This window comes from Rhinatrema bivittatum, chromosome 2 (assembly GCF_901001135.1).
Source record: "Rhinatrema bivittatum chromosome 2, aRhiBiv1.1, whole genome shotgun sequence".
Lineage (NCBI taxonomy): Eukaryota > Metazoa > Chordata > Amphibia > Gymnophiona > Rhinatrematidae > Rhinatrema > Rhinatrema bivittatum.
This window is the reverse complement of record NC_042616.1, coordinates 400901686-400923841: the sequence shown is the minus strand read 5'-3', so window position 1 is coordinate 400923841 and position 22156 is coordinate 400901686. Positions and strand designations below refer to the sequence as shown.

The 22156-nt window shown below is 44.2% G+C and overlaps 1 protein-coding gene across 1 annotated transcript in view; it reads left to right on the top strand.

Moving 5' to 3' along the window:
• Positions 1 to 396: 396 nt before the first annotated feature.
• DNAH5 (dynein axonemal heavy chain 5) overlaps positions 397 to 22156 on the top strand; it is a 640276-nt gene continuing 618516 nt past the window's right edge. The window contains 1 exon segment of the mRNA XM_029590044.1: positions 397 to 679. Within this exon segment, the coding sequence (XP_029445904.1) occupies positions 623 to 679 (57 nt within the window). The 5' untranslated portion in view covers positions 397 to 622.

Below are 22156 nucleotides of genomic sequence, written 5' to 3'. Positions count from 1 at the left end.
TTACCTAATCTGGAAAAGAAACAGAAATGCCTACCAGTATGCTACTGGAGCTTTAAAGGGATTGGTCTTGGGGATATAGAATGTGTTACCTCTTTACATCGTAAACTTCCCACTGTTGGCAAAGCCGCATCAAATAGATTGCTGCTGGCTCAAATTCTGTAGTAGCAGGAGTGTGTAGGATTACAATTAAGCCAAGATAAGAAGTATTGTGACACAGCTGTTTAAATGATTTAGACACATTACTGTTCGTGATGAATAGCTTCGCCTTAGTAAACAGAACACAAACAGTGCACCTTAACAACACCAAAACAGTGTGGCACGAAGGCTTCTATGGGCCAGAGTCTAGATGCAAAAATAAATTCTGGGTATTCCTCTTAGCTTTGTGCTGATAGTAAAGTACAGCTATTTAACCTCCAGTACGAGCAGGACAGGCAGAGGGGTTTATCTTTAACTCTGTCTTCCAAGAAGCTTAAAGAAACTAGAAGCAGGTCTGAAACCACCCGGGACTGATGTAGCCTTCGCTCCGTGGACAAAGGTCTTGAATGATGACAATTCCAGGTGTCTTAGGTGTGCTGGAAAATTAATAGCTGTCATTTTAGTGAAAATTTATAATCTCGCTAAAATGTTTAGGTCTGGTCGGAGACAACTGTGGAAGCAAAGCGTGACCAGAATTTTGAAGGTAAGGAAGCCTGATGTTGGTTGACCTCTTTGCTGAGAGTGGTTTTATATTTTTGACCATAAGAGGTACTTTGCAATATTATCTATATGCTGGGGCAAAGAGTAATTGTTAAGATTACTACTTTGCTTGCCATTATCAATCAAGTTTGCTTGATTTTGCTGGTGATTGAAATTGTTAGCAATGTGAGCATGCTGATGTTGTCTGAGCCATGAGAGATATTTTCAGACAGTATTATTCATTCTTTGAGTCTGTGTATGTGCCTTATTTGTTTTATGTGATTTATTGAGAGTTTTCATTTCTGTAAACTGCTCAGAGCTTTAGTTATTGGTCTGTTGTTTAGTTATTGGTCTGTTGTCTAGCATACTTTTGCATTTCATTAGCTCATTGGCATAGTTTTTGCCTTAAGCTAGAATTCCCATGTTAACTGCTTGTGTTAGATAATGCAGATGTTTAACGTGCATTAACGCTTTCATTACCATTAACACTAAACTGTGCTAATGGTAATGCAGTAAATCCCTTCCCTAAAGAGCTTACAGTCTGAGTGGGAACCTGAGGAAACAGAAGATAAAGTGACTTGCCCAAGGTCACAAGGAGCGCAGCCTGTTGCACTAATCATGCTTTCCTCTTTATGCTGCTGTCTATAAACAGGTGCAGGAAAAGTGATGCACTTTCCCAGCCTTTTTCCCAAACATTTCCCTCAGGGCGGCTAAAAGCCTGCGCGGACTTTCACAGAACGCGTACTTTTAGCTGGGTTAGAAAGAGGCATTCCCAGGGGGTGTTTTTAGGTTGGAGGAGGAAATGTGCGTGTGCACGGTTTTACCCCCAGTCATCTGCCTGTGGAAACAGCAAGTGTAAGTCCATACTCCTTTTGTACACGCGTACCTGCACGTAATTTTCAAAGACAAACTTCCCAGGTGGTTTGCCATTGAAAATTGGTCACAAGGCACACGTGAGCACATGTGCATCCCTGCCTAGTAACTAGGCTACGCATTGCTCCCAGGGATGGTAACTTTCAAACCGGAGCGCGTGTGCATATTTGCGCGCAGATGTCAGCCTGCACCCAGGTACCCGGTCATTTTATAACATAGCCTAGGTACGCACACATTGTGTGTCAAATTTTAAGTGGGTGTGCGCATGTGCGCACAAATCCTCATTTCCAGCACATAAATCGGGGGATTTTAAAAGGTGTGCCTGCCGACGCCATTTCCAGTTTTACTAGTTCGTCCCCAGTTCACTTAGTTAAAAGATAGTTCCTCCCACCCCCCTGGTTTGATAGCCTTGACTCACCCCTCATAGCCCCGATCCTTAAAACCCTGCAGATCTGCTTAGTTTTCTTTAAATTTTAACTTACATGGCATCCATAGTAGAAGTAAAGTTACGTGGCAGGAGGCCTCAGGGCACACCAGGTCGAGTCAGTATTTACGCGCACCTATTAGGTTCACGTCCAAAAAACGCCCATTCCCCTCTCCTTTTTGAAAACCTCAGAGATGAGCGTGTTGCAGGAGATACGTGCATATCTCGGCAGCTTTTGAAATCTGCTCGGTGTGCGCCAGCCCGACTTATTCGCGCAACCCCCGATTGATGTGCGTTATCAGGCTTTTAAAATTCACCCCAACTAAATCACATTTGCAGAAAGAATGCACCAACCTATGAATCTAAATGCGAGCCCGAGCCATGTGTGGCTAATTCATTACCCAAATATTTGTTTTAATTTGTGTTTGCTGTAGCTTAGGAAAAATCTTATGTAGAGGGAGGCCAAGGTTAGAACCTTTCTTCAAGACTTTGTCTATTTTTTCTTAGTCAATAAAGGAAATGTGCTATCAGAGAGAATACCCCACCCCGCCTGTTTCTGATTTCAACAGTTAGCTTGATTTGTCAAGCCCAGGCTTGTAATTTAGCTCTGACAGAACACCAGAAATATTGTAGCCTCTGAAAGGTCAAATATCTTTTTCCTTATTTCGTGTTTTCATTTTGATAAGAGCAAGCACAACTTAACAACTTAAGGGGGTCATTTTCAATAGTTTTCGCACGCGATAGGGTTGATCGGGGCAGAGTCGGCACTGGAAGAGGAGGAGTCGGGGCGGCACCGGGGCCGACGCTGCAGAGACATCGCTGGCGGTGAAAGGTAAGGACCCTTATCGCCGCCAGTTGCGAAAGCCGGCCCGCCCCCCCCCCCCCACCCTCCATTACCGCTGGATTCTCTAAGGAATCCAGGCCTAAGTTATGATTGCATCATGGATCTCTACAAAGGCATTATGATATTCTTAGTTTTGTTCTCTATTCTTCACAAATAATTCCTAACATTCTATTTGCCTTTTTGACCTTTGCAACTCACTGATCTGAAGATTTAAAGGTATTATCTACAAGGACTCCGAGGTCCTTTTCCTGGGTGGTGATTTCTACAAGGTCCTTCTGCAGTTCTTCACAATCCACTGCTGTTTTAACAACTCAAAACAATTTTGTGTCATCTACAAATATGGACACTTCACTCACTGATCTTTCCTCCAGATCAGTTATGAATATTCTAAATAGTACAGGTCCTAATACAGATTCAAGGGCACTTCACTAATGATCTTTCTCCATTTGAAAAACTGATTATTTAGTCCTACCTTCTGTTTCCTGTATTTTATCCAGTCACCAATGCACAATAGGACACTGCCTCCAATCCCATGACCTCCTAATTTCCTAAGGAGTCTCTCATGATGGACTTTGTCAAATGCCTTCTGAAAATCCAAATACACTATATCTGTTCACATTTATTTGCATGTTTATATATGACCCTAAAAAAAAAAAAGAAGCTTGCTGGGCAGACTGGATAGACCATTAGGTCTTTTTCTGCCATCATTTACTATGTTACTATTTATATCTTAAAAATTCTATTTCATTAGTAAGGCCAGACTTCCCTTTGCATAGACCATGTTGACTTGCCCTCATTAAACCATGTCTGTCTATGGGGGTTTTTTGGAACTGAATATAATCCACTTTGAAGTACCAAAAAGTGGAATATAAAGCAAATAAACAAATTAACTAATAATAAAAAATAAGCTTTATGACAACAATAGGCAAAAACAGCCATTATAGCAATAAAATATCATGTCAAAAACAGCTTGATTGACTCTCTACCTGGGTAACATCAAGCTAGGTTGAGAGAACATTGCACAAATCTCATCTTTGGGTGAGTTTCCTCACTCTGAAGGTCATCAGATCTTCACAACAAAGCACTGTTCTGTTCGTATGTGCCACTTTGAATGTCAAAGTGACCCCTAACCCCTACACTAATACCTAAACCTCACCTCGAGTGACTAGATAGGCCTTATATAGAGGTATAGATACCTACATAGTATGAGGGCATCATGGCTAGTCTCTCTCTCTTTCTCTCTCTCTCTCTCCCAGTGGTTGTAGAAGGGCCCTGATAGCTAGGCTGGATCTCCAAGAGCTTAAAACTACTAAAAACAGCATTTGTGAAAATAGCACAATAAAGCTCTATCACACAAATGAAAAAGTTGCTGTTAAAGCCGTGCAATATGGCTTCACAAATTATGAAGCCAGGCCTCAAACTCCTCCCTTTTTTCTAATTTGCATCACACTATGCGTTATGGTGTTTTCGCATACATTAAAGGCATGTTTTGCATGTGAAAATGCCATATAGCACTTAGATAAATGACCCCCTTAGAGATGGTACGGTAGTGGCCAGCAGTACGGGGTACACTGTTGAGGGTCTCCCACTAGAGATGGTACAGTAGAGGTCCACAGCGCGAGGTACACCGATGAGGTTTCCTACTAGAGATGGTACGGTAGTGATCCGTAGTGTGAAGGTACTCACAGTGACGAATGTTCCAGCAGAAGCCCCTGGGAACGGGAATGGGCAGCAGTCCAAGGCAAGAAGGCCCTCCGAGGAGCGGATAGCCAGAGACGAGGAAAGGGCTCCCGAGGAGCGGGTACCCAGAGCGTCTCACGCCAGTTGTGCAGGAACTGGAACAGGTAGTCCGTAGTGACCGAAGCGGATTCAGCAATGAGGGAACTCGTTGCCAAGTCGTCAGTAGGCAGGGCCAGCCGGCTTAAGTATCCTGGAGTGATGATGTCATCCTGAGGGGATGCCCTCGAGGGTCCCGCCATGACTTTCTTAAGACTGGCCCGTGTGCGCGCCTAAGTGATTCCGAGGGCAAGATGGCAGTCGCAGTGCCCATGCCGCCCCGGGAACGCCAGGCAGGTCAGTGGTAGCTGGTGGAGGCTGCCACTCTCCCCAACGGGGTCAATGAAGCAAAGAAAGAGGTGAGCATCAGCGGTCGCAGCCATCTGTGACTGACGGGCATAACAGTACCCCCCTTCTTAGGGCCCCTCCCCGGGGGTTTTGGCTTTCTTGGGTGAGAAGCATGGAACTGTTTGATCAGCTCTTTGTCAAGGATGTTGACTGCAGGCTCCCAACTATTCTCTTTGGGGCCATATCCTTCCCATGAGATGAGATATTCCCAATGCCTTCCATGCTTCCTCACCGTCCAAGATGTCCTCAACTTGATATGTTATATCCTCTTCAGCGGTCAGAGGTTGGGGTTCAGGCGATTTTTTCGAAAATTCAGATAGGATGAGCAAATTTAAGAGCGATATGTGGAAGGCGTTGTGGATCTTAAGTGATGTGGGTAACCGAAGGCTGTAAGTAACTGGATCCAGTTGATGAAGTTCTGCAAAAGGCCCGATGTATCTGGGAGCGAAGCGAGCTGAGGGCAGTTTCAAGCGGATGAAGCAGGTGCTGAGCCACACTTTGTCTCTGGGGTTCAACTGAGGAGCAGCCCGATGATGGGCATCTTAGAACTTCTTTGCCTTTTGACCAGCTTGCTGTAGAAGTTGTTTGGTGTGTTCCCAGAGATGGTGCAACTCTTGCGCAGAAGCCTGTGCCGCTGGAGACAACACAGACAGGGTTACTGGAAGAGGAGACAGAGGCTGGCGTCTGTATACAATTTGGAAGGGCGATGATCCAGTAGAAGCAGACTGGTGGGAGTTTAAGGCAAGCTTGGCCTAGGGTAATAAATCGGACCAGTCATTCTGCCTAGAGTTCACATATGCTTGGAGAAAGTGCTTTAAGGTACGGTTTGTCCTCTCTGTCTGTCCATTGGCCTATGGATGGTAGGCTGATGTGAGGTCCAAGGATATGTCGAGTTTCTTGCATAATGACTTCCAGAATTTTGGCGTAAATTGAAACCCTCGATCAGAGAGTATGTGTCTTTGGAGTCCGTGAAGGCAAAATAAGTGGCAAATGAACAATTTTGCCAACTCCGGAGCCGAAGGTAGACCAGGTAACGCCATGAAGTGAGCCATCTTTGAAAAGCCGTCCACGGTGACCAGTGTTGTTGCCACTGGATGGAGGTAAATCCTCAATGAAATCCATGGCTATATGTCCACAGCTCACTAGTTGCAGGAAGTGGTTGAAGGAACCACCAAGGGCAGCCTGTCGGCAGCTTTATACAGGCGCAAGTGGGACATGATTCAACATATGCTTGAGCGTCTTTTTTCATAGTTGTCCACCAGTAGAACCTTTGAAGATTAGAAAGAGTTCTAGCTTGTCTGGAGTGGCCTGCGAGCAAGGAATCATGCGCCGATCTGAAGATTTTCCTTCTGAGTGGTCGGGGAACCATCGTCTTCCCAGATGGCACCGTGTGTGTGGTAGAGAGGAGTACCCTCATTGGGTCGATGATGTGCCGTGGAGTATCTAGAACATCTTCCGTGGTGAACAAACGGGAGAGTGTATCGGCTGGGGTATTCTTATTGGCTGGCCGGTATCGCAAGAGGAAATTGAACCGGTTAAGACATTGAGCATGGTGTAAGTACTCGAGGTTCTTGTGGTCAGTGTAAAACATGATTTGGTGCTGCAATCCCTCGAGCCAGAGACGCCACTCCTTGAAGGCTAGTTTAATCACCAGTAATTCCTTGTCCTCAATTCCGTAATTATGCTCCGCAGTAGAGAATTGTCAGAAGAAGAACAAACATGGGTGCAAGGTGTGATTGGCTGAGGACTGCATCAACACCGACGTCTGAAGTGTCTACTTTGACGATGAAGGGTCATCGGGGATCTGGGTGACATAAGCACAGTTCTCAGAGGAACACTTCCTTGAGTTCTTGGAAGGTGGTCATGGCTTCAGGTGACTACTGGGAGGGATTGGCTCCCTTTTGAGTCATAGCTGTGAGTGGGGTGGTCAGTGTTGAATAATGGTGGATGAATGACCTGTAGTAGTTAGAAAAACCAAGGAATCTTCGAAGCGCCTTAAGACGTGGGTTGAGGTCAATCCCGAATACTCTTAGTCTTTTGTGGATCCATCTGGAACCCCTGGCTTGAGACCACGTAGCCCAGAAAGGGGTCACATTCCCAGTGAAAGGAACATTTTTCCAGTTTGGCATATAACTGGTTATCCCTCAAGCGTTGTAAGACGTTGGCGATGTCCAAGTCGTGGCTCTGAAGGTCTTGTGAAAAAACAGAATGTCATCCAGATAAAGCAAGACACAGCTGTAGAGCATATCTCTGAAGATTTCGTTCATCATATTCTTAAATACCGCCGGGCCGTTGCAGAGGCCAAACGGCATTACTAAATATTCAAAATGGCCGTCAGGGGTGTTAAATGCGGTTTTCCATTTGTCGCCCCAGCGTATCCTGTCCAAATTATAAGTTCCTCTAAGGTCCAATTTGTTAAATATCTTGGTCCATTGGAGCCTGTCAAAAAGTTCTGAGATTATTTTATTTATTTATTTATTTATTTTTAGTTTTTATAAACCGACGTTCCTGTATAAAATACATATCACACCGGTGTACAGTGAAATAAAACTGTCGCCACGTGGGCGGCTTACATTATAACAAATAACATTATAAATAACATTATAAATACATTTAACATGTAATAGTCAGATTAATGGCAATGGGTAGTGATCCTTCTGGGTAATGATCCTTCTGGGTAATCTCATTTAAGCTGCGGGAATCTATACATGGCCAGAACCCAACAAAAAAGAACCCGGCACCAGCAGGAGACTTAGAAGGCCGAATGAAGCCTTTCACCAAATTCTCTTGTATATATTCAGACATGACCTTTGTCTCAGTCAGAGAAAGTGGGTAGACCCTTCTTCTTGGAAGCTCAGGTAATAAGTTTATAGTGCAATCAAATGAGCGGTGAGGCGGTAAAGTGTCCGTGGTTTTCTTGGAGAACACGTCTTTAAAAGAGGAGTACTGCAGTGGAAGACCCGAAAGGGATGTTGTAATAGTCAGGCAAGGCATCGGGGACACGACCTCCAGCACTTTCCTTGACAGGAGTTGCCCCAGTTGTAAAGTGCTCCAATCAAATTGTGGGGTATGGAGTTGTAACCTGTACGCTGATGATGTACAAATCCTCATTCCAGTAACGGAATCCATACCCAAAGCCCTTGAAATTTGGGATACCACTCTCGCTTCTATCAATAACCTCTTAACTTCCTTACAACTTGCCCTTAACTCCACAAAAACAGAACTCATGATCATATCTTCTCCTACCCCACTACATACCTCTCCTACTTCACCTATAACATCGACTCACATACAATTCTCCCACCAAGTCCGAGACCTAGGAGTCATTCTTGACGACCAAATGACCCTCAAAAATTTATTAATGCAATCCTTAAAGAGTGTTTTTTCAAAATACATACACTCAAAAAATTGAAACCTTTGCTTCACGCATCTGATTTCCGGACAGTTCTACAAGCCATGTTATTTTCCAAAACGGACTATTGCAATTCACTTCTCCTAGGCCTACCCAAAAATGCCATCCGCCCCTTACAAATCCTGCAAAATACCGCAGCCCGTATCCTTACTAACACAAACTCAAAGGAACACATTACGCCAGTTTTGAAAGAGTTACACTGGCTCCCTGTTCAATCTCGCATACATTACAAGACACTAACACTTATCCATAAAGCCCTCCACAATCCTGAAATGAAATGGTTTAATAATTCACTACAATTTCAAACATCTATTAAACCCACCAGAAAACCATACCTCGCCACCTTACAGACCCCCTCGCCCAAACTATATAACCATGCCTCCACTAAAGCACGAGCATTTTCCTTTGCCGGCCCCTTGTTATGGAATACTATGCCCTCCGAACTACGCCTTGAGCTATCTCCCAAAACATTCAAGCAAAAACTCAAGACATGGTTATTCACACATGCCTATACTTGATATACATATGTCTTTCTACTCCTTTATATCTACCCAACACCTCCTTTTTATACACCATCTCTGATTTCCCCTTATATCTGCTTCTACTCTCAATACCCTTCTATATAACTGCTCTTAACTGCAATCTAAATGCTATCTCCCCCCTCTTACCACCTCTAACTTAGAATTCCTTTTCTTCTTTACCCTTCCCTAACCTCATACCTAAATTCCTAGAATCCCTATATTCTCCAGCTTTGTTTAACTCAGTTCAGTTAAGTTACACCTAAATGATCGTTTTGTTTTTTAATTGCTTCTACTTGTTTTATGTTCAAATACCTATATATTAACCCTTGTTAAATGTATAACGCTCCGGCGTAAGTTCCTGTTCACTGTACACCGACGTGATATCTCTGATGAGCGGCGGTATATAAAAAACTATAAATAAATAAATAAACAAATAAATAAATAACCATGGCAGTCCAAGCACCACAGAGTGTAGAGCCCTATCTAGTATCAAGAAAGAAATGGTCTCTGTGTGCAGTGACCCCGGTGTAAAGTTGGATGGGGACCGTGGAGAAGGTAACTTCGCCTGGTAACGGTTCACCATGAATAGAAAACAGTAGCAATGGGATAGGTGTCTGGAAGGTGGGGATTCGTAGGTGTTCCATGAGTTGTCTAAGTATAAAGTTTCCACCGGCCCTAGAGTCCACCAGTGCCAGGGAATGAAATTCCAGGGTGTCTGAGTTAATAGAGACAGGCAGTGTTAGTGGAGGAGAGGGAGCGGTCAGGCCTAGGAGGAGTCCTCTGGCAGATCCTAGGCCTGGTAGTTTCCTGGACAGAGTGGACAGGAGGGTACTGCATGACCCGGTTGGCCACAATACATGCAAAGAGCTGATCTTTGCCGACGATGCTTCTCCTTTGCAGATAGATGACTGTGACCCATTTGCATAGGTTCCTCTTCCTCAGTGCTAGGTGTAGGAGCGGTCTGGGTGGTAGGTGTTGGGCGAATGTGTGGAACACCCGAAGACATTCTCTTGGATCCCCTAGCCTTGTGTGACCACTTATGCAGACGGCGATCAATGCGACCGGCAAGGTCAATATGAGAGTCCAAGGCCTCAGGGAATTCTCATGCTGCTAATTCGTCCTTGATGCGTGATCTTAGACCTTCTAGGAATATGGCATGCAGGCAGCCCAGATCCCAGTGTAATTTGAGGAAAGAGTCCTAAGCTCAATGAGATAATTGATCAGTGACCTGGCACCTTGTTGCAGATGCAGGAGTGTAGATCCTGCGATGGTCTTGCGACTGGGGTCATCAAATACGGAGCAAAATAGGGCCAGGAAGCCCAGCAAGTCATTGAGAATCGGATCCGTTCGCTCCCAAAGGGGTGATGCCCAGGCCAAGGCTTTTCCGTCCAGGAAGGACAAGATGTACTATGTCGGGGAAGTATGCAGGTTGTAAGGAAAAGTGCATGCTGCACTGATTCAAAAAGCCCATACATAACAAGGGGTCACCTGCGAAACGAGGAGGTGCCGGCAAGGGCACTGGAGGCCGGAACAGTGACGCATGTGGAGCAGGCCTTGGCTTGGCAGGTGTCAAAGCAGAGTCCAGCTGATTACTCAATTGATTTATGGCGTTAGCCAAAGCCTCTAATACCTTTTGCTGCTCTGTAATTCACTGTGCCAGGCCAGGGATGGCCTGAAATGCCGAGACCTGTGCCGGGTCCATGGACTTGGCAATCTGTTAGGATTTGTAGGTATGTGGGCCCAGGGCCGAGGTGAGAGATGGATTGCCCACAGGGAGGAACCATGTGAGCCTCACCATCCGGAGGCAAGGTCTCAGTGGACGTCAGTCACAACTGTGGAATAGAGTCTTTATTAGAGAGGCACTGCCCGAGAAGCTCCTCTGTAGAGATGATTCAGTAGTGGCCTGCAGCGTGGAGTCTATCAAAGGGGTTCCTCACATAGAGATGGTAAGGTAGTGGTCCGCAGTACGGGGTACACCGATGAGCGTCTCCCACTAGAGATGGTAGAATAGAGGTCCGCAGTGCGAGGTACACCGATGAGGTTTCCTACTAGAGATGGTGTGGTAGTGAAGGTACTCAAAGTGACAAATGTTCCAGCAGAAGCCATGGGGAATGGAGGTAGGCAATAGTCCAAGGCAAGAAGGCCCTCAGAGGAGCGGATAGCCAGAGACAAAGAAAGGGCCCCCGAGGAGTGGGTACCCAGAGCATCTCACGCCAAATGTGCAGGAACTGGAACGGGAAGTCCGTAGTGAGCGAAGCGGATTCAGCAATGAGGGAACTCGTTGCCAAGTCATCAGTAGGCAGGGCCAGCCGGCTTAAGTATCCTGGAGTATCGATGTCATCTGGAGAGGATGTCCCCGAGATTCCCGCCATTATGTGCTTAAGACTGGCCCGTGCGCGCGCACACACCTAAGTGATTCCGAGGGCAAGGTGGCGGTTGGCAGCGCCCATGCCATACCGGGGATGCCAGGCAGGTCGGCGGTAGCTGTCGAAGGCCGCCACTCTCCCCAGCGGGGTCAATGCAGCAAAGAAAGAGATGAGCATCAGCGGTCGCAGCCGTCTGCGACCGACGGACATAACAGGTACTAGTGCTCACAAGTAGGCAACACATAGTAATTCCCACCCCTTTCATAAACCTATCTATATTACTCTATTCCCCCTTCCCCCAATAAGCCCTTAGTATCTTTTGCGAAAAGGAAATTATCTCAAAACAACTTTGTCTTCAGATATTTCAGCATAGGGTCCCACAATTGCACTGCACATCCAGATCTCCCTCTGATATTATCTGTTAAGAAACTTCCATTTCCAACACAAAAACTACTCCCTTAAACTACTCTTGCATTGTTGGGGGATCCAGGAATTTCGATTTCCCCAGTATCGTCATCCTTCTTACCAAAAATAATTTCTTAGCAAATTGCCCCATATTCCCACCCATATTTGCTTCTGGTAGATACAAAAAAATATACACTCTCGGATCATCCAGAATATGGAGATCCATTACCTGTTCTACCAGCCCCTTAACTTCTGTCCAAATGAAGAAAGAACAGGACAACGCTACTATAATTTGGTTCAAATTACCAATAAGCCCACAACCTCTCCCGCATTTTTCAGAGTGCTGCACATTTATCTCATGCACCCTAACCAGAATTAAATAAGCTCTTTGAAAATTACAGTACTGTTATTATATAACACTGGCAGAGACGGAGCACGTTCAAATCCCTATAATCACCTGTTCCCAATCTGCCTCTTCCCAAGATCCTCCGATTTAATTTTCCCATACTTTACTACCCAATATGTTTTGAGTTTCTCTACATCAAACCAAAGCTTTGTGTATGTGACTTACTTGCCCCTTCATTTCCCCTGCCCTCAAAATCATTCTCTCTAAAGTCTGCGGTTTAACAATTGCTATCAGTTGTCTCTGGTCAGTATAAAGTTTCTTCAATTGGAGATAGCAGAAAAAAGGAAATACCTGAAACAATTCCCATGAACAAAATTTGCCCTCAATGAACAGTTGCACTATAACCTTGAGGGGAGACACCATTATCAAATATCAGATCTTTTTAGGCCAAATTTTCACCAGTTGACTATATGCCAACTTTTAGTTGGCATATAGTCCATTAGTTTGTCAGAATAAAATCTTTTCTGATATCCTCACCACTTCTTTCTGCAATCACTGGGGCCATAAGATCTATGCAGTGCCAGATTTATACTTAGCAAGGCCCTAAGCTACTGCTGTTTGAGAGGCCCTCACTATTTCAAAAAATAGTTGTTTAGAACTAGGAGTAAGAAAAATTAGTGATAATTAATGTACACCTTATACGTGAAAGCACTATACTTATCCTTTAGAATGAATATCACAAATTCTCAATCAAAAAAGAACAATTCATCACAGTTTAGAGTAAGTGGTTGAATTTATTTCATAGCAGGGATCAGGCATAAATACTGCATGTATTTCAGTTCATGACAGGTAAATGCAAGTATACAGTATGCACACTAAAACTGTAAGCTGTTAAAACATTTTCTGTTGCGATTTATGTTCTGCAAAGTCATTCACTATATCATCAATCGAAAGACTGCACAGTTTTTCATTTCCTATATACAAAATGCTCAATACAGAAAGCTTTTCTTGATGAAGTGTATTTTGCAGGTCATTCTTGAACCTTTTCAATGATGAAAATGACCTTTCTGCAGAACAGTTTGTTACCATTAGACTCAAAAATAACTTAAAAATAGATCCAAAGTTTAAAGGACCAAATGAATTTTTTCTCTGTAGATAATGTTATACAATTTGAGAAAGCTCACGCTGTCTTTATCTAGTTAAGCTGTCTTCACATAAGTATTGAATAGCCTCAACTTTCCAACAAGACTTAGATCAATGTCTTTCAGGATAGGTTTTCGTCATCAATGTTATACCCTCATACAGCTGCTATATGGGTTTCCTATAGAGTCTTGCTCTTTTTTGAAACCAACTTAACAAACTATTCCAAAGTTCAAGCATGAACATAAACTTTAATTCTTCCATTTTCTCTTGAATAATACCAGCTACTCTTCTTTTTCCTAGCGTGTAGCAGATGGACTCAGGACCAATGGGTATAGTGTACTCCTGCTAGCAGTTGGAGACGGATCAGATTTCAATCTGACATCAGCCCTAGTACATATACCCCTGCAGGAAGTGCAGCTCTTCAGTATTTTCCGTCTCCATAGCAGTTAGGGACTCTATGCACGCTCGCACAGTGTTAGAGTAATTTCACCAAAGAAAACCAAAGAATAAGAAGAAATCTTACCTCTACAGACGGAAACCAAGATGCTGTCACCTGCCAAGATCTGTCAGGCAGCGACATGGTCCTCCATCCACACCTTCTCCAGGTTTTACTGCCTGGATGTTCAGGCTCGAGAGGACACAGCATTTGCAAGGGCAGTACTAAGTGGGTCCCTGGCAACCTCCCACCCGGTTCGGGAGTAGCTTTTTTACAGCCCATTGGTCCCGAGTCCATCTGCTACACGCTAGGAAATGGAGGAATTACTTACCTGATAATTTCGTTTTCCTTAGTGTAGACAGATGGACTCAGCATCCCACCCGCGGCTGCTGTTAGTCATGGAATACTTGAAGGACATCACTGTCAGCGAGCGGTTCACGGGTAAGCCATACCTTTCTCCAACTAGAACACCCATCTTGCCGGGTGTCGCCATTTCTCAGTTGAGGGCATTGGCGTTCTCCAGCTATAACCAATTCAACCAGTCCAACTTAATTGATTTAACCAAGTTATAAAGTTAATCATGTTATCCAAGTTATAAAGTTAATCAAGTTATTCAAATTATTCAGTCATACATATACCCACAATTGCTTTCTGAGGAGAATACTGAAGAGCTGCACTTCCTGCAGGGGGTATATGTACTAGGGCTGATGTCAGACTGAAATCTGATCCGTCTCCAACTGCTATCAGGAGTACACTGTACCCATTGGTCCTGAGTCCATCTGTCTACACTAAGGAAAACGAAATTATCAGGTAAGTAATTTCTCCAATATTGCCTTTTTCATTGCTGTCATTGTAAAGTTGTTCCAATGCATCAACAATTAAATCGTAATTCTTTGATACTGATTCAACTGCTTTTGCATGTGCTTCCCATCTCATATCTGATAGACTTTTTGGCACAGATGAATCACATTTCAAACTTGATTTCAACACTGCCCAACATTTGGGCAAAGAAAAAAATGTGTACATTTTTTTTGTACTACAGCAAAGGAATTAATGGCTTCTAAACAGCAATCTACTGCTGCTCTTCCAACCAAGTTTAATGAATGTCCTGCACATGGGATGTATAGTGCTTATTTATTTTTCTCCTGCAGTTTTTGCTGCATGCCATTATATCTATCTGACATGTTAGCTTTGATGTTGTATGACTGTCCTGTACACTTGCTAAAGTTCACTATGGGGCGGATTTTAAAAGCCGCGCAAATAGCCTACTTTTGTTTGCGCTCCAGGCGCAAACAAAAGTACGCTGGATTTTAGTAGATACGCGCGGAGCCGCGCGTATCTGCTAAAAACCTGGATCGGCGCGCGCAAGGCTATGGATTTTGTATAGCCGGCGCGCGCCGAGCCGCGCAGCCTACCCCCGTTCCCTCCGAGGCCGCTCCGAAATCGGAGCGGCCTCGGAGGGAACTTTCCTTTGCCCTCCCCTCACCTTCCCCTCCCTTCCCCTACCTAACCCACCCGCCCGGCCCTATCTAAACCCCCCCCTTACCTTTGTCGGGGGATGGAGGCGTAAATCCCCGCGCGCCAGCGGGCCTCCTGCGCGCCGGGCCGCGACCTGGGGGCGGGTACGGAGGGCGCGGCCACGCCCCCGGACCACCCCGGGCCGTAGCCACGCCCCCGTACCCGCCCCAAAACGCTGCCGACGCCCCCGAAACGCCGCGACGACCGGGCCCGCCCCCGACACGCCCCCGACACGCCCCCCTCGGAGAACCCCGGGACTTACGCGAGTCCCGGGGCTCTGCGCGCGCCGGGAGGCCTATGTAAAATAGGCTTCCCGGCGCGCAGGGCCCTGCTCGCGTAAATCCGCCCGGTTTTGGGCGGATTTACGCGAGCAGGGCTCTGAAAATCCGCCCCTATATGTTTATTGACTGAATACTTCAAAATTGTGTTTGCAATAAGACGTGTAAGTATTTGCCACCAGTACTCTTGCTTCCTCCTGGTCTGCTTTTCTAGCTGTGAATCAATTGTTAATCTGCGCTGTCTCACAAAATATGTCAGTAAAGCATTTCTGTGTTCCATAGAGTTTTCATGATTTCAAATTGCCACTAGGTTTTGCCAATCATTAAACCCATCACCGGAGAATGCTGGTGGATTTGGTAGAAAAGAGTTTACACACAAAACAATAAAGGCAACCAGTTTCTGGAGAGTAAACCAGCCATTCTAGGCTGTATTTTTCATTGTTAGCGTCCATAGAATAAAACAGGTCACTTGAGTAATGTCTAACTCTGTTAAATAATCACTTTGACTTTTCAAATGGACTGTCAGCATGGCAACAGTTGGAAGAACCTTTGTAGATCCAGTATGCAATATCTTCATTGTTTAAAATGTTCCACATGCCAACATCAAGCTGCATATTACATGTGTTCTCCTGACTTGTGTTTTCATTGTCTACAAAAACGGTATTGTCTGTCTGATGATCATGCTCAATCTGCTTATCACTAGTAATCCTTACCTCATGATCATCTACTATGTCATTGTCATTAATACTAGAAGAGGACTCGTCACTGAAGTGCTTCATTGCCGGTAGACTCTCTTGAACTTGAGATTCACTGTCATCCTTTATTGTATGATGAAGATAACTGTTGTCTTTCGGTAACAGCTTCAGCTGGGTCTGAAACAGTAGCTTCTTTTTTCTTTTCTCTTCATTTGGGTCAATTTCTACACAAAGAACAAAGTTAATATGTACATATAACTGACCTTTAACATTCATAAACAGAAATTAGCAACAATATAATTTAACTTCGTAGTGAATGGGGGCCATGGTAAAGCGAGAAGTGTCGAATGTCATGCTATTGCTTCATTATGACGCCAATATTTTAAGTGTGAACCAAAAATACAGAAGAGTTAGTGTTGATTAATGTTGGAGTTTGGTAGGAAGCAGATAATTTGGTTTAAATAAATAAGTATTAGTAATGCTTTGTTGGTGACAAGCTACACAAACTGCAATTTGCAAAACAAAGAATGAATAAATAATTACAGTCTTAAGATAAGTCATCTTTGAATAGTCTTTCAGACATAATACAAAATATTAACTTGCTTAAAAAATATTTTCTTGCTAAATGCCTATGAGGCCCCTGGCAGCGGGAGGCCCTAAGCCTTGGCTTATGCCAGGAATACTATGGTTCATTAACTATAAAACAGAATATCCAAACTCTATCCAGTGCTGAGCAGGAGACAGAAAATAATATTGAACTAGTATATTAAACTATGATACCAGGTAATAATTACAAAAATCAGATAACCCAGCCCTTCCTTCACTTTTTGAGTCTCTGCAAAATCCGTAAACTAATCCTTTCTTTAGTGTCCTGCAATATAAACATAACCATAATCTTATTTAAAGCAGCAAAATAGAAGGCTGATAAATCCAGCGGGAGCATAGTAAACAAATATAACACATGGGGTAACCAGTTCATATGAACAGCATTCATTTGCCCAAGCCAAACTCACAAGTAAACCTCTCCACTTTTGGACATCTTCTTTCAAAAATGATAATACTGAAATATAGTTCAGTTGATAAAGTTTCACAAGGTCTGAAGATGCCTAAATAGCTAATGTGTCCTGTAACCCAACGTAATGGACAAGCAACTCTTTCTTGAAGTTTCTCCTTCTCTGAAACAGGTAACACCAACATTTCAGCCTTACTTTCATTTACCTTATAACCAAAATAGCTGCCAAATTCCTTCAAAAAAGATACAAAAATCTAGGCAAGGACATCTCCAAATTTGTCAGTTATAACAAAATGTCAATGGCATAAGAAAAATGTTCCACTCCATCTGACACTCTCATTTCTCTAACTTGACAATCCCCTCTAAAATGAGCTTCAAGAGGCTGTATAACTAATGCAAATAAAAAGTGGTGAACGAGGACAGCCCTTTCTAGTGCCTCTCCCTAAATTGAACTGTTCAGATAGTAGTACTCTTTTTTAACTTGTACTACTGCCATGGGATGCTTATACATATTCGGTATCCATCTTCCGAAATTGGGAACTATGCCAACTGTACACCCAGGAACTCCCATTCCACCCAATCACTCATTTCCACATCCATATTTACTAATACAACATTCTTTCGGTCCCTTCCGCACCCCATGCACCATACCTAACATTCGCAAAAGATTGTCACTAGAAAGTCTTCCTGCAATAAATCCGGATGGGTCTCAGTGAATTAACTTCAACATAACTCTCTCCAGATGCTTTGCCAGCACTTTAAAAAAGATTTTTAAATCCATATGCAACAGTGAAATTGGGCGGTAGGTTGTACAGTCATCCCTAGCCTTACCCAGTTTCAAAATCCCACTAATGCATGCCTCATACATGATGTCTGGTAGCTCTCATGATTCCAATATCTCCCGGAAGTATCTAACTAAAATCAGAGCCAGCTGCGTGACAAAGGTCTTTACACATCCTGAGATTGCTCCCCTTAAAACAATATGCCTTAATGCTTTTAATGCAACTGCATCATTGTTCCCTGCACAGGGCTGCTTCTTCAGCCAAGCTCTAAAGAAAATGAAGAAAGTGTGCATGGGGTTAATTTACTGGTGTGGCAGTTACTACCCTTAGCAGAAGGCATAGAGATTATGACCCTTAACCAATAAGCCTTGAATATTTTAATGTAACTGCAGCATTGTTCCCTGCTTCAAAGGCAGGGGGGAAAGGGCAATTGGATTCAGGCAACAACCAAGAAGGCCCTGATTTCTATGGTCTGGGGTACAGATATGCAGACATATGAGGAAAAGCAGAGGATTGCATCTACAGCAAGTCCATAAGTAAGCAATACTGGATTTTCAAGAAAGCTCATCCAGTAAAAGATGTTGCTAGCTGCAATTTTTATGGGTTATCATAATGCTTAGAAATAACTGCACAGATTGGCAATTGATACCCTTAAGAGAAACATGGGAGTGACCTGCACAGAGTGGCAGTTACTACCTTAACTGCCATTATGAAGCTTGCTGGGCAAATTGGATGGCTCATTTGGATCTTTTCTGCCATCATTGCTGTTACTATGTATGTATGTTACTATGTTACAACTTAATTCTATAGCCATTTAAACCACTGGCCTTCCTGCTTTTAGGCCTTTTATTGCCACTAAGACTTCTATCACATAAATAGAGGTATGAAAAAAAACTTTCTGCTATCTCCAGTTTTGGCAAGTTGATCTCCTCCAAATACCGCAATAGGGCCTGCGAGTCAGGTATTCCCTGTGATTTGTATAAAGATTAATAAAATCTCCAAAATGCCTCAGCTATCTCCTTAGGAGAGGTGACGCAATCTATCAAGAACATAATCTAATATCAGATTTAAAACTCCCCCTACCAAAAACACACCTCTGTCTTCTGCACAGAGGAGCTCAAAGGCTTCCTGACAGAACTGCCTGGCTCAGCTCTTCGGCCATAAAGGTTCAACATAGTGATTTCCTCCCCATTTACTGTACCTTGCAACAGTATAAATCTATCCTCTAGATCCCATATCTTTCTTTCTACTGAAAAAGCTGACATGTTTACCAAATAAGAGAGAAACCCTTCTAGTCTTGTCCCCTTTCCAGGACACCACATAGTACTTGCTCATTCATTTTGCCTGCAGTTTATACTAACTGCTGGACAAATGCGTTTCTTGTAAAAAGGTCACATCTGCAGCACCTGGAGAAACTTTGTAACCTTGAGAGAGTGATTAAGACCATTAACATTTAAGAACATAAGAACATAAGAAATTGCCATGCTGGGTCAGACCAAGGGTCCATCAAGCCCAACATCCTGTTTCCAACAGAGGCCAAAACCAGGCCATAAGAACCTGGCAATTACCCAAATACTAAGAACATCCCATGCTATTGATGCAATTAATAGCAGTGGCTATTCCCTAAGTAAACTTGATTAATAGCAGTTAATGGACTTCTCCAAGAACTTATCCAAACCTTTTTTGAACCCAGCTACACTAACTGCACTAACCACATCCTCTGGCAACAAATTCCAGAGCTTAATTGTGCGTTGAGAGAAAAAGAATTTTCTCCAATTAGTCTTAAATGTGCTACTTGCTAACTTCATGGAATGCCCCCTATTCCTCCTATTATCCGAAAGTGTAAATAACCAATTCATATCTACTCATTCAAGACCTCTCATGATTTTAAAGACCTCTATCATATTCCCCCTCATCCGTGTCTTCTCCAAGCTGAACAGCTCTAACCTCTTCAGCCTTTCCTCATAGGGGAGCTGTTTCATCCCCTTTATCATTATGGTTGCCCTTCTCTGTACCTTCTCCATCGCAACTATATCTTTTTTGAGATGCGGCGACCAGAATTGTACACAGTATTCCAGTCTCACCATGGAGCGATATAGAGGCATTATGACATTTTCCGTTTTATTAACCATTCCCTTCCTAATAATTCCTAACATTCCGTTTGCTTTTTTGACTGCTGCAGCATACTGAGCCGACGATGGAGGACCTATCTTGCTCGTGTAGGGGGAGCAGCTGGGTCAGCAGGGGACCGGGAAGTGTGGTGACACACCTGCGTGTGCTTGGTGACACACTGGTGTGTTGCGACACACCGGTTGAGAACCACTGCATTAGAAACTACATTCAGTATTGTGCAGTGTGTGCTTTTCTAAGAGGGGATTTAAATAAGCATGAATGGAGGAGTAGCCTAGTGGTTAGAGCAGTGGTCTACGAACCAGGAGACCAGCGTTCAAGTCCTGCTGTCACTCCTTGTGACCTTGGGAAAGTCACTTTACATCCTCCATTGCTTCAGGTACTACTTTATAGGCCGATTCAGTAAAGTCTGTGGTAGAGTGGGCAAACTCCCGGTGTGCACAGGTCACAGTGATTCAGTATGGCAGTAGAAACAGGCAAAAGGAGGCGCTAAGGACACTAGTGCGTCCCTAGCACCTCCTTTTGGCCCGGAGCGGCGGCTGTCAGCGGGTTTGACAGCCGACGCTCAATTTTGCTGGTGTCGGTTCTCGAGCCCGCTGACAGCCACGGACTCGGAAACCGGATGCCGGCAAAATCGAGCGTCCGGTTTTTGGCCCGACAGCTGCGGGCCGACCAAATTTTTTTACCCTTCGGGATTTTAAAGACCTTTCCTCAGCCTTTCCTCAGCCTCAACCTTTCCTCAGCCTTTCCTCAGCACATTTTCGGATAATAGGATAATAGTCAAATCTGATTGACTTTTTTGACTGGGTAACCAAGGAATTGGATCAAGGAAGAGCGCTCGATGTCATCTACTTGGATTTCAGCAAAGCTTTTGATACGGTTCCGCACAGGAGACTGGTGAATAAAACGAGAAGCTTAGGAGTGAGTGCTGAGGTGGTGACCTGGATTGAAAACTGGTTGACGGACAGAAGACAATGTGTGATGGTAAATGGAACTTTCTCTGAAGAGAGAGCGCTTTTAAGTGGTGTACCGCAAGGATCAGTGTTGGGACCGGTCCTGTTCAATATCTTTGTGAGCGACATTGCGGACGGGATAGAAGGTAAGGTTTGTCTTTTTGCGGATGACACTAAGATCTGCAACAGAGTGGACACGCCGGAAGGAGTGGAGAGAATGAGACGGGATTTAAGGAAGCTGGAAGAGTGGTCGAAGATATGGCAGCTGAGGTTCAATGCCATGAAGTGCAGAGTCATGCATATGGGGTGTGGAAATCCGAATGAACTGTATTCGATGGGGGGGGAAAGGCTGATGTGCACGGAGCAGGAGAGAGACCTTGGGGTGATAGTGTCTAATGATATGAAGTCTGCGAAACAATGCGACAAGGCGATAGCAAAAGCCAGAAGAATGCTGGGATGCATAGAGAGAGGAATATCGAGTAAGAAAAGGGAAGTGATTATCCCCTTGTACAGGTCCTTGGTGAGGTCTCACCTGGAGTACTGTGTTCAGTTCTGGAGACCGTATCTACAAAGAGACAAGGACAAGATGGAAGCGGTACAGAGAAGGGCGACCAGGAAGGTGGAGGGTCTTCATCGGATGACATACGAGGAGAGATTGAAGAATCTAAATATGTACTCCCTGGAGGAAAGGAGGAGCAGGGGAGATATGATTCAGACTTTCAGATACTTGAAAAACTTTAATGATCCAAAGACAACGACAAACCTTTTCCGTCAGAAAAAAATCAGCAGAACCAGAGGTCACGAGCTGAGGCTCCAGGGAGGAAGACTAAGAACCAATGTCAGGAAGTATTTCTTCACGGAAAGGGTGGTGGATGCCTGGAATGCCCTTCCGGAGGAAGTGGTGAAGTCTAAAACTGTGAACGACTTCAAAGGGGCGTGGGATAAACACTGTGGATCCATCAAGTCCAGAGGGCGTGAATAAAGTGGAGGCAGCAAAACACTGCACGGAGCGGCAGTTGCCACAGAGGCATTCAAACACTGCACGGAGCGGCAGTAGCCACAGAGGCATTTACGGAGCGGGATGCCAGTGGCCAGTAGTTAGTGTTCCACCTTCACGGAGCGGAAGGATGGAGGGCTGCTATCTAAAAAAAAATAAAAATAAAAAAATAAATAAAACAAACAAAAAAATAAAAACAGGGATGGGTAAGAGTATGGGGCA